Source organism: Mytilus trossulus, chromosome 6, assembly GCF_036588685.1.
Source record: "Mytilus trossulus isolate FHL-02 chromosome 6, PNRI_Mtr1.1.1.hap1, whole genome shotgun sequence".
Classification (NCBI taxonomy): Eukaryota; Metazoa; Mollusca; class Bivalvia; order Mytilida; family Mytilidae; genus Mytilus; species Mytilus trossulus.
In genome coordinates, this window is record NC_086378.1 from 70,657,095 (window position 1) to 70,670,794 (window position 13,700).

Here is a 13,700-nt window from a genome sequence, read left to right on the forward strand (position 1 = left end):
TACACTGATTTTTTTCTTCAAATTGTTAATTTTTGCTGCATATTTCTTAAACATGGACAGGTTATTACATAGCCTAAATGTTTGTATTACAAATTCCTTTCTCACGTTAATTTTTCAGTGTGTATGATAGTCAATAGCATAACATTTTACTGTAGCTATGGAATTTCAACAATAAATTTTCTAATGGAGCTAGTCTTTCATTTTAACTCAGTTGCAGCTTCATTTGTTATAAAATTATTATCAAAAGATATGTTTTTTTGGTATAGGGAATCAAGTTAAAATGAGAGCAACTGCTCAATGATGGTACCCCACCGCAAGTGGATAATTTCTAAAGTGTAAAAATATGTAAGTGTTCGGTAAATAGGAAGTTGCTGAGGGATGAATCTGAAAACACATTACAGCTAACTCATATAAACCCTTAAACCAAGTTTCAGAAATTCTTGTATTTTAGTTGCTGGAAAATAGCGATGAAAATATCAATGTGACGGACGGATTGACAGACTGACGGATGGACGGACAGTGCTAACAGTATGCCCCATTTTTTAAAGCGGGGTATAATAAGAGAAAAACTTTCCATATAAAGAATTTTTTATTTTCAATTTTCACAACATTCGGTCAAATCGTCGTGTTCAATGCACTTTAATCTTCTCGATTTATTAGGATCACATATATCTCTGTCCATGCAACTTTCCTTTGAATTTGACTCAGTGACTTAAGTCCATATTAGAATCATGCAAAATTCGTTTCATTGGTAGCAAGCCTACAAAAAAAATAATATCTTATTTAGGATATAAAAATTTAAGGAAATTCATATATAGTTTTTGGATATAGAAATTATCAGGTGAGTATTAATTCTTTAGAATGCATTTTGAATATCAATTGTAGGAAGTTAACTTCGAATCATAAAGAAAATATTTCTAAAATGTATGCTGTTATTATGAGACGGTAAATGGAAAATATTACTCATTTTTAGCTACATGTACCTCATATCAAAACTAGTTGACAAAAATACAAATTTTGAGCCTTTCGTGATATCACAAATTAAGATTTTGCATGATTCTCATCTGGACTACAACTTAATTCTTAAAGTTAAATTGTTTATCCTTATCAATTTATAATGTATATTTGGGTTTTTTTTCTTCAACATCTAAGCTGCGTGATTTCGTTTTGATATTATTTACGTTCCTTATAAAAATATAAAACATCACTATCAGAATGAATTTTTAATCTAGGTCAGAAGAATCAGTGCATCACAACGACTTGTTATCAACCAATTTTAGTGTTAAACGAATGATCGTCGTAATCATTAGAAGGCTGAGTGACCCTTTAGCTACCAACAGATATTTTCTTATGTTTCAAAAGAATCAGATATTCAGCAAAAATCAGGCAATTTCAATGTCAGTTTCTCTTTTTGTCTGTGCACCTGAATATTTTAACAATCTTTAGAATCTTATTTTGTGTAAACGTCTCTGTGAGGTATTGATACTTAAGATGATACAAAGGTACAAACAATATTTCTGAATGAAAATCTTAACCTATTCATCTTTCCTATTTCCCAATCAAAAATGGCGGAAAACTCCCACCTTTAGTACGATAAGTTACAATATGTTGCACAATTGGTTGAATATATCTCGAAGTTTTCAAAGTACAAAATAAATTAAATATTAAGTAATAAACTCAAAACCTCAATTTTTTTTTATCAAAACAACTTGTTGAGAAAAGATTGAAAAATATCAAAAACGAATCTAATATTCTCTTCAATGGGCGGTACACGAAAAGTACTTATAATTAGTATACATCTTTTAAGATTGAATTTTCTTATTCTTTGCCAAAGTGTAGAATTTTCAATGTTTTGTTTCAAAAACATAAAATGGCAATATATAGTTATCAAATGTACCAGGATTATAATTTAGTACGCCAGACGCGCGTTTCGTTTACATAAGACTCATCAGTGACGCTCATATCAAAATATTTGTAAAGCCATACAAGTACAAAGTTGAAGAATATTGAGGATTCAAAATTGCAAAAAGTTGTACCAAAAACGGCCAAGACAATCTATGTCTGGGATAAGAAAATCCTTATGTTTTCGAACAAATCAAGTTTTGTAACAGGAAATTATTAAAATGACTACATTATTGATATTCATGTCAACACCGAAGTGTTGACTACTGGGCTGGTGATACCCTCGGGAACGAAACGTCCACCACCAGTGGCATGGACCCAGTGGTGTAAATAGTTATCAAAGGTACCAGGATTATAATATAAAGTTAGGAAAATAGTAAAAATTTACCCTGATAAATTTTAGTATCCCCTTTTCCTTGCTTTCTTACAAATTAATCCTACTGTATTGTACATTAGCAGATGTATGCAATCAGCACCATCAAAAGATTCAATTTCCTAAAATGGTTTTATCAAAGTTTCTTTTTTTGTGTAAACATAACAATATGTTTTTAAATGCTATGCAATATTGCAAATTTGACCAAATACGGAATTTCAATCCATTGGAGTGATACCTTTTCTGAAACTGTTTACACATATCTATCAAAAAATCATATTGTATTAAGACTTTGCATCAAAAAGTTCCTGCGAAAAAAAAGTGCTTGTAAACTGAACAATAATTGCTGGACCATTTGCCGGTCTGACAAAATAGACAGTCAAGTAGAAAATAGCCATAAAAACTTATAAAAAATAATCTTGATATTCTTATTAAAAAAAATTCACAAAACTACTAAAATCAGAAGAAAATTCAGAAAGAAAAGGCCCGAATCAAATGGCAAAATCAACACACGACACATATAAAACAAATGGAGAACGACTGTCATATAATTGACTTGGTATATTAATTTCAAAATGCAGAAAATGGTGGATTCAACATGGTTTTAATGCGCTAAACCGCTCACTTGTATGACAGTCGCATCAAATTCCATTATAGTGACAATGATATGTAAACAAAACAATATTAAAAAAAAACATTTTGAGAGCTAAATTAGTCATCAGCTGTCTCAATATAAATTTTATGGCACAATAACTTTTATGTTTGAAGTTACCACCATGGCAAAATATCCGAAAATTGATTTTTCCTCGAAAAAACATTTTTTTAGTGATCAAAGAGAAATCTATGAGATTTAATTTTGATATAAAATATGAGAAGAAAGATTTTTAGATCTCATAAACATGCCTAACCCCGCCGCAATTTTGGTCTGTCCTAAGTCAGGAGCCTCTGGCCTCTGTTAGTCTTGTATGATTTTTAACTTGTGTTTAATTCGGAGTTTAGTATGACGTCCTTTGTCACTGTACTAATATAGGTATTTTTTAAGGATCCAGCTAAGGACACCTACGGGTGCGGGAAATTCTCACTACATTGAAGACTAATTGGTGGCCTTCGGCTGTTGTCTTCTCTATGGTCGGGTTGTTGTCGCTTTGACACAGTCCCCATTTCCTTTCTTAATTTTATTTTAAAATATGATTTAAGAAAAGAAAAGGAGAAAAGGTGTTACCGACTAATAGTAGTACCTACAAGTAAAATTCAATCCTATATAAAATAAATACTGTTTGAGTAAACTCCTCTTTAATGTTCCGGATGACATTAAAGATATTACGTTCAAAGAAACACACATATTTGGTATTTAATAAATTAGTCTACACAATGCAATAAATCAAGTTACTTTCTTTGTTCAAACAAATAAGCTAACTCATAATTGACAATCTGTCTCAAAGCAAGCGAATTGTAAACTACGCTTTAACAATCCAAGATATGGGTATATAGTTAAAATGTAATCTAACGCAATAACGGAATACCGTAACTCAAACAGAATTTTTTAAAGATCGTACTCATTTGATGACTTGAAATCTCACATGTGTTGTCATTTACTGTCGATTTACCAAATGATTTTATCAGTGTCAATAAGTGTTAGGCTTAAATGAATATATAAAAATTGTTTTAGTCCAAGTCGTAGAATTAGCACAACTTTTTTTCGTAATTTTGGGGTTTCCAATACTTTTTGACATCGTCTTTTATTAGGTTAACAAAGTACCTTTTTCATTTGGACTCAACTTTTTATACTTATGCAGACAAAACGCACGATACAGAAAAACGAAGCGCGCCTTTCCAGAAAAGCTAGTTCGATTAGACATTACGTTTCAGTAAACAATTGAGTCCAAACTACAGCTTAAACCAATGAACCTTAACAATAAATATCTTTAATATTTTGATAACGCATGAATTATTTCTGAAAAAACATATCAAACATTTGACCTCTTAAAGTATATGGAGCTAATTTAGGACAAATATATCGTATTTCATGTATTTCTAGAACGTCTTAGAACAGTGTAAATTCCGGGAGAATTACTTGTTACTCTTTTTATTATTTAAATTTACTTCGGGAACAACAATTTTTTATCCCGATCAACTAAAGCGAATGAAAACGGAGGAATCGATCTAATTCATTTTAATAATGATTTGGTGAACAAGTGGCTTATCCTATGATTTTATATATTCAAAATTAATAAATACTGTTTTATACTGGTGCTGTTCTTGTTTTTGTACATTTATGCTTAAAAATCAAATGTATTGGTAAGTATACTTATAGAACCTTGACGAATGTATAATGCACCGTTTCTTCTATGTATTTCGAACTACTTTTAGCAACAAAAATGTAGAAAGAAGTTCTAGCAAATTAAAATACTTCTTTTTATGGATATTGAAGGAATTAAACGACATCAATGCCAGTCTCCAAAAATTAAACATCAGCAATCATATTTACCTTTAGGCATCGTTTTCGTATGTTTCTTTCCTGAAATGTAAACGACATCATTAGAGTAAAAATGTTTCAGTGTTAAATTTTGTAAGTAACAACGCGCAATCTCGCAATTTGAAATGTTTCTTCAAAATCGATGTTTTGTTGGCAGATTTTAAGTCAAAATCCTTTAAGTGTACAAAAGTTGGTTAAACGATAGAAACTTATATTTCACTTTTTGGTTATCCAGGTTTTACTTTTTCCCCTAAAATGAAGTAGCAATAAATAAATTCATGATTTTTTTTCATGCAATCTGACTCTTTTTGGATTATTAGCTTCAAATAATTTGATATACAAAAACAACAAATTTTCTATCTATGCAATAATTTTTATTGCGTGATAATTTTTTTTTTTTATATCAAACCTATTTTTATTCTGGAATGTTTTAAAACTGAAAATGATTTCCTGTTCAAAGAACTCAATAACTTAAGCTAGAATCTAATGAAACATGTGTTGCTAGTTTCGTCTTTTCATGATTTTTTTTACTCTTTTTTATTGTTGTTATAAATACATGATAACAGTAATAACAGCAGTTAGTTATGTTTATGACAAAAAATAGTATCTTACCTTTAGGCTTTGGAGGAATTACTTTCTTCCCTAAAATATAAGTCCAATAATTTTCATTTTCAAAATGTATACAAAATAATCACAAATAAATGATTTGTTAATTTCATGAAATATAACTCAAATTGGATTTAACATTCAAATCATTTGTTTAATAGACAAAACACAAGGAATTCACTATCTATGCAGTATTCTTTTTTTCATATCAAACCTGTTTTGATATAGTAATTAATTTGATTAATAAATCTGACTCCACTTGGATTTAACATTCAAATCATTTGTGAGACAAAACACAACGAGTAAACTATCTAATATATGCAATATACATTTTTATATCAAACCTATTTTGACTTAGTTATTTAATAATTAAAAAAAAACCTAAACAAATGAATTATAGTAATGAACAATAGTTGGTTCAATGATAGAAACTTATATCTTACCTATTGGTTTTGCGGGTTTTACTTTTTTCCCTAAAATTGAAAAGAAATAATTTAAAATTTTCAAAATGCATACAAATATTTACAAATAAATCGATGAGTTTTTAATTTCATGCGATCTGACTCAAATTGAATACTTACCTTCAGTTCATATGTAGACTCATTCATTAATGTGATTTTTATTGTTTCTCGTTTTTCGTTTGTTCTATAGATGAGATCATTGGTTTTTCCGTTTGAATTGTTTTATACTTGGTTTTTCTTCTTCAATTGCATGCAATCTGACTGAGATTGGATTATTAGCTTCAAATAATTTGATATACAAACACAACGAATTTTCTATCTGTGCAATATTTTTATTGCGTGATAATTTTTTTTTTTATCAAACCTATTTTTTTTCTGCAATTTTTTAAAAATGAAAATGATTTCCTGTTCAAAGACACATAAGTTAAGCTGGACTCTAATGAAACAAGTGTTGCTAGTTTCGTCTTTTCATGATTTTTTTTCCTCTCTTTTCTTTTGTTGTTGTTATAAATACATAATAACAGTAATATCAGCAGTTAGTTATGTTAATGACAAACAATAGTATCTTACCTTTAGGCTTTGGAGGAATTACTTTCTTCCCTAAAATATAAGTCCAATAATTTTCATTTTCAAAATGTATACAAAATAATCACAAATAAATGATGTGTTAATTTCATGAAATATAACTCAAATTGGATTTAACATTCAAATCATTTGTTTAATAGACAAAACACAAGGAATTCACTATCTATGCAGTATTCATTTTTTCATATCAAACCTGTTTTGATATAGTAATTAATTTGATTAATAAATCTGACTCCACTTGGATTTAACATTCAAATCATTTGTGAGACAACACACAACGAGTAAACTATCTAATATATGCAATATGCATTTTTATATCAAACCTATTTTGACTTAGTTATTTAATAATATAAAAAAAAACTAAACAAATGAATTATAGTAGTGAACAATAGTTGGTTCAATGATAGAAACTTATATCTTACCTATTGGTTTTGCGGGTTTTACTTTTTTCCCTAAAATTGAAAAGAAATAATTTAAAATTTTCAAAATGCATACAAATATTTACAAATAAATCGATGAGTGTTTAATTTCATGCGATCTGACTCAAATTGAATACTTACCTTTAGTTCATATGTAGACTCATTCATTAATGTGATTTTTATTGTTTCTCGTTTTTCGTTTGTTCTATAGATGAGATCATTGGTTTTTCCGTTTGAATTGTTTTATACTTGGTTTTTCTTCTTCAATTGCATGCAATCTGACTGAGATTGGATTATTAGCTTCAAATAATTTGATATACAAACACAACGAATTTTCTATCTGTGCAATATTTTTTATTGCGTGATAATTTTTTTTTTTTTATCAAACCTATTTTTTTTCTGCAATTTTTTAAAACTCAAAATGATTTCCTGTTCAAAGACACATAAGTTAAGCTGGACTCTAATGAAACAAGTGTTGCTAGTTTCGTCTTTTCATGATTTTTTTTCCTCTCTTTTATTGTTGTTATAAATACATGATAACAGTAATAACAGCAGTTAGTTATGTTTATGACAAAAAATAGTATCTTACCTTTAGGCTTTGGAGGAATTACTTTCTTCCATAAAATATAAGTCCAATAATTTTCATTTTCAAAATGTATACAAAATAATCACAAATAAATGATTTGTTAATTTCATGAAATATAACTCAAATTGGATTTAACATTCAAATCGTTTGTTTAATAGACAAAACACAAGGAATTCACTCTCTATGCAGTATTCATTTTTTCATATCAAACCTGTTTTGATATAGTTATTAATTTGATTAATAAATCTGACTCCACTTGCATTTAACATTCAAACCATTTGTGAGACAAAACACAACGAGTAAACTATCTAATATATGCAATATACATTTTTATATCAAACCTATTTTGACTCAGTTATTTTATAAAAAAAAAACTAAACAAATGAATTATAGTAGTGAACAATAGTTGGTTCAATGATAGAAACTTATATCTTACCTATTGGTTTTGTGGGTTTCACTTTTTTCCCTAAAATTGAAAAGAAATAATTTAAAAAATTTCAAAATGCATACAAATATTTACAAATAAATCGATGAGTTTTTAATTTCATGCGATCTGACTCAACTTGAATACTTACCTTCAGTTCATATGTAGACTCATTTATTAATGTGATTTTTATTGTTTCTCGTTTTTTCGTTTGTTCTATAAATGAGATCAGTGTTTTTTCCGTTTGAATTGTTTTATACTTTTTTTTTTTCTTCAATTGCATGCAATCTGACTGAGATTGGATTATAACCTTCAATCCATATGTAGACAAAAACAAGGAATTTACTTTATGTATGCAACATTTTTTTTTGTGTGATAAATATTTTAATATCAAACCTGTTTTTAATCTGTCATTTCTTTTGTGAAAAAACTCAAAAACATTGCCTGGCCTTCAGGTAGACGAAATTGACTCTAGACAAAAGTATTGACTTTTTATGTCCAAAAATAGGCTGATCGAACATGTTTTGACTTTATTTACTGGCTACCTAAGTTTGGGATTAATTGAAATTATGAAATTCATTATTCCAATGAGAATGATTTTTTTTTTTTGTTAAGATATTTAACAATAACATTTACGTTAATGTATTTTGGCATTTCGATTCGAAAAATGACCTTTTAATGGAATAAAACGTCTTATTTGTAAACTTTCTCTTTTTTTCTCCTTTTAAAATAGGCCATTAAAAAATAATTTATCTGTCAATTGTGTGGAGAATTTCATGAAAATATAGGACTTGGCGATTCTAACCATTCATAACTTTAGTTTCATTGATAATACATGATACAACCTCGCCTAGTGCCAAGTTTGTAGGTCGTTTAAAGTTGCTGTACACATTCTGCACAATTTGATTTAATCAATATAAATGTATGAAAAGCATAACCAGTTTAAATGTAAACTTACTATCACTTAATCCAATCAAATTGCATATGATTCAATAAAAATAAGCGGTCTACATCAGGATATGTAAAACGGGTAACTGGGTAGGGAGAAAATGACAAATATTTTAAGGGATTTTTTTCGCAATAACGAATAAAATTTGTCAACCAAAAGTTTTCTTATACTTTTAACATGTTCTGTATTAGTATATTTTTCAAATCGTTAATTTGTGTACTTAAGGCAATAGATCATTTAGGCTTCAAAAGTCTACAAATGGCTTTATACAGAAGATTCATCTTTTCAAACAATTATTGTTTCACAAATAAGAAGATACATCGGCGATTCATTTCTTAAAAGACTGCCAAACAATTCATTCTGATTGGTACAGTGGTAGGGTCATCAAATAAGAAACATGAACAGTGGTAAAGCAAACATCGAATTCCCTTACTATCAAGATATTACATTTTTCATATTAGATGTATTTTCAAGCACAAGTTTCAATATCAGCCAAAGAGCCGAAGGCTCGAAGGATGATATTGACCGAGGAATGATCTCGACCGAGGGATGATATTGACCAAGGGATGATACTACATCTGATATGAAAATAACATGATATGATCTTAATATCATATGCCACGAAAATGGAGAGAAAAAAACAGTTTATACATACATTATGTACAAGTAAATCATTTTAGTTAAATCATCTAAGTTTTTTTCTCACGTAGAAGTCCAAAAATTAAAAAGTTAACTGACGTTCGACGACAAATGTAGTACACCCAATATCGATTTTTTTAACAAATGTTAACAAAGGGGAAAACAACAGCATAAGATATTTTTATATTGACGAAAGAAAAAAAATAAACAAAACCTAATGCACACTGTTTGGAAATTAACATTTGTAAAATAACTTTGTAAATTATGCTGGAAACTTTTTAAAGTGCATTTACTAAAAACATATTTTTTTTTGTTTTGCATTTTTCATAATATATTAGCGTATCGTAATAGTAGACACCTACTTTAATTGTAATGTTTTTCAATGAAAACTTACCAATGAGATGTTTTTTTCCAGAATTTACCGAGTGTCGCCGAAACGCCATGTGATAATGTTACGGAAAGGCATTTGATAACAGTCGAAGCATGTGAAAAACGTTTCATATCAGCCCGCTAAACACCATTTCGGAAAAATATGGAATTCACGTTAATTAATGTTATTTCTATACTGTATAAATTATATGTTATTTCCTTCTTAGTAGATGATAAAAAATGATATTACACACTATAGTTCTATCTTTTTCTGTGTTTTACTCTCTTCAATTTTTTTACGTGTAACCAATATCGTCTTTTGGATACAGAATAACAGTAATAATAACAGTAAGTTGATCCTATGATAAAAACTAGTATCTTACCTTTTGGTTTTGCAGGAATTACTTTTTTTCCTAAAATTTAAGAGCAATGATTTTACGTGCATGTGAATTTTACATTGTCAGGTGTCCATATTTAAATTGTGAGTGCAAAAACTAGAAGACAATTAAAACTTAACAGATTGGCTTTTTTTTTAATAATTATGTTGATATTGTTGTCATTGTTATGCTTAATGTGATAATTAAGTAAAATGTTAACAAGTAACAAACTATCCCTATGTACAGTTTATTGACGATTCAAATTATAACAAAATATTGCCTCGCATTTGAATATCACGATAAAATTACAAAGTTAAAAACGCACCCATCAGAACCAAATATGATCGGGTGGTAGGTGATAGACATACAATTTTGATTTCTTTCGATTTCTATAATAATTGAAACTAAATAAATCAAATTTATTTTTTATTGCATTTGGTAAAGATATGTTTTTCCTAACCAATATGCATTTTTATCTTCTTTGTTGCTAGTTCTGTTTTTGCATGGGTTATATTTTTTTCTTTTAGTAACTTCAATTTTAATGCATGAGCAATATAGTGGTTTTTGGTACAACATAGCTGTAATGTACAAAAATTGATTCAATGATAGAAATTATTATCTTACCTTTTGGTTTTGCAGGATTCACCTTTTTCCCTAAAATCAATAATCAATAGTTCTACATTTTTCAAAATGTATACATATCATTACAAATTTATTCATGTTTTTTTTTCATTTCATGCTATCTCACTCAACTTGGAATAAAATTTTCAATTCATATTTGCACTAAATCAAAGAATAAACTTTCTATTTTTATTTTTTTTAATGCGTGATAAACATTTCATAGCAATCCTATTTTTATTCTGTAATTTCATTGGGTAACTAAATAAATGAATTATAAAACTAGTATCTTACCTTTTTGTTTTGCTGGAATTACTTTTTGAATTACTTTTTTACCTAAAATTTAACAGCAACGACTTTTTAACGTGCATGCAGATTTGTCAATATCATGTTTTCATATCTATATTGTGTGTGCAAAAATTTGCAGATAATTAATACTACACAGATTAAAACATGATTTTATTTTTATAAATATACGAAGCTATATAAAAGTTTTCGCCTGAACTGCAAGACACTTGTTGTTTTGGGATCTTTTATAGTTTACTATGGTATTGTTTTTTTTCTCATTGTTGAAGGACGTACGGAAATCTTTAGTTGTTTACTGCTATACTTGTTCTTTGTTCTGCCCTGGAATTTTTTTTCTTGTGTAATCATATATACCACATCTTTTAAATACTATTTTACATACATAAAACTATTCAAAATACAACATACATTTTCTAAATACTGCCCGTTCGTTAAGGCATGTCAAGTAGCATGTATATTTAAAAGGGTCATCAAATAGGATCTCATAATGAAAAATTAAAAATTTAGACTTTCTTTTTTGTAAGTTAGCAGTTTCAAAGACAACGGTAGCCATCTTGAAAATGCCATACCCAGATTTAAAATCTGCTCTTGCTGGTTAACATTGTGATGTAGTTCCATTACACTTGGTTCATTCATTCCCATGATAAAGACCAAAAATGTAGAAGAAAAAATAGTAAGAAAAGAAAAAAAAGGCAATAACAATATGTCACCTCATATACGATGAAATTGTCGTAATGACTTTTTTCTTCATCTTTTATAAATTGGATTTTATTAAGGGCTTTTCCAGGAAAAAATGTAGGGGGAGGGGGTTGGAAGGCACATTGTATTAATAATACATGGGTGATAGGTATCAGAGCAACTTTTCACACTATAATGCACTATTATTCTCGATTACAATTGTATGGTTGGCGGGTGCTGACAAAAACTGCCTTCCAACCCCCCCCCCCCCCCCCCCTCTTACATTTTTTTTTCTGGAATAGCCCTAACCCTATTATTATAATTGTTATTTTCATTTGTGAATACACCGCTTTGGAGTTTTTGGATTTTGCTGCGATGGGTCATATCTATGATGTACCATTGATTTCTATGATTATCGACGACCTTCAAAGTAACAAAACACAAAATACTTACTAACAACTAAGAAATATAAACCCAAAAAAAACACAACACATTTAATATGTAATGCATTATATAAGCAATATAGCATGCAGATAGCCAACATTTATACAATTATACTTACTTTTTGGTTTATGTATTTTTAATTTCGGCACTGAAATATATAACATAGTCTTTAAAAGTTAATTTTTAAACCTGATTTGAATAGGATATGATAATTTAAGACAACTTGTTTTTAGCAACTTCAGGACGATCACATTTTAAAAAGAATTCAAGACCTACGTCAATAGAAACTATTCATCTTTTAATATGTAGCATTCTCTACAAGCCTACAGGCGTCCCGAATGTATGTAAATTAAAACTAGATCAATGAAACTAACATATGCAGTAACAATTCTTATTTGATGTTCATATTTGATACATGCTGTCATAAAGATAATGTGTAAACTCCAAACACTGAATTGACATAAATAATATTAACCTTTTGGCATAGCTTTCAATATTTTTATTTAATTATTTTTTATTCATGCCATCGTTTAGAATACAACATACATTCTTATTTCCATATGAACCCCATGTTTAATCAAAATGAATTCATGATTTTGTGTACAAAGCGAGGGAAGATCATCATTGAAAAAATGGGGCTTTTTTTGCAATCAAATTAGTGTAAAATTCTGTAATAAGTAACACCTTTACATTTATTTTATTTTCTTTTATCAGTATTTGATTCACCTTGTTATCAAGGAATTCACTTAATGAATGGCTTTTTTTATTTTGAATTTATTGAACAATAAAACTAATATTTCACTCTTCACATTAAATATTTCGCGAAGCCGATTCTGTAAAATCTGAAGAGTCAAAAATTAATTTTATGGTTCAATAAATTCAAAATAGATTATTGCCATTCATTATAAATAAATCTCTATAAAAAATCAGAACTTTTTTAATTGTTTATATTAACAATAGCAATGTAGAATCATGTTGGCGAATGCATAAACGACGTCGGAGTGGGCGTGGTGCCATAAATATTGACAACATTGACAATAAAAGTAATACTTCCAACCAATTAGAAGACAGTAAATACACCAAATTTATTTATTATGACATGAAATGAATATGTTGTACCTTTTTTTCTATGTTTTTCTACATTTTTCTACCTTCAATTTGCAAAAACAGGCATAACGAGATTTGTAATTGCTAGCAGTACGGATGGCACATTTCTTGGGTAATGACAGCCATTTTAAATCCCACAGTCGAACAGCACATTAACAGATGCCGTCTTACACCTTTAAAAATTTCATAAAATTTGGAGCATTTTTTTTCCCATGGTACAGTGACCATTTCCAAAATTCCAAAGACGGGTGCCACGTTGTTACATGAACTGTTATATATACCAATAAAACTAAATTGCGTTAAATGTTATAATCTTTAAGAAAATATAGCTCTTATGTGTTTTCCAGAAGTGCAAATTCGGCCTTTTCCTAAGGACAACGA

At 28.7% G+C, this 13,700-nt stretch overlaps 1 protein-coding gene across 1 annotated transcript in view; it reads right to left on the reverse strand.

Moving 5' to 3' along the window:
• The window catches only part of LOC134722967 (uncharacterized), a 167,620-nt gene that overhangs the window by 144,750 nt on the left and 9,170 nt on the right, over positions 1-13,700 (reverse strand). Inside the window, exons 12-22 of the mRNA XM_063586601.1 lie at positions 12,331-12,360; positions 11,079-11,120; positions 10,791-10,820; positions 10,173-10,202; positions 7,844-7,874; positions 7,412-7,440; positions 6,826-6,855; positions 6,389-6,418; positions 5,801-5,830; positions 5,364-5,393; positions 4,764-4,793 (exon numbers count right to left, since the gene is read on the reverse strand). Coding sequence (XP_063442671.1) covers positions 4,764-4,793; positions 5,364-5,393; positions 5,801-5,830; positions 6,389-6,418; positions 6,826-6,855; positions 7,412-7,440; positions 7,844-7,874; positions 10,173-10,202; positions 10,791-10,820; positions 11,079-11,120; positions 12,331-12,360 — 342 coding nt within the window. The remainder of the gene's footprint in view (positions 1-4,763; positions 4,794-5,363; positions 5,394-5,800; positions 5,831-6,388; positions 6,419-6,825; positions 6,856-7,411; positions 7,441-7,843; positions 7,875-10,172; positions 10,203-10,790; positions 10,821-11,078; positions 11,121-12,330; positions 12,361-13,700) is intronic.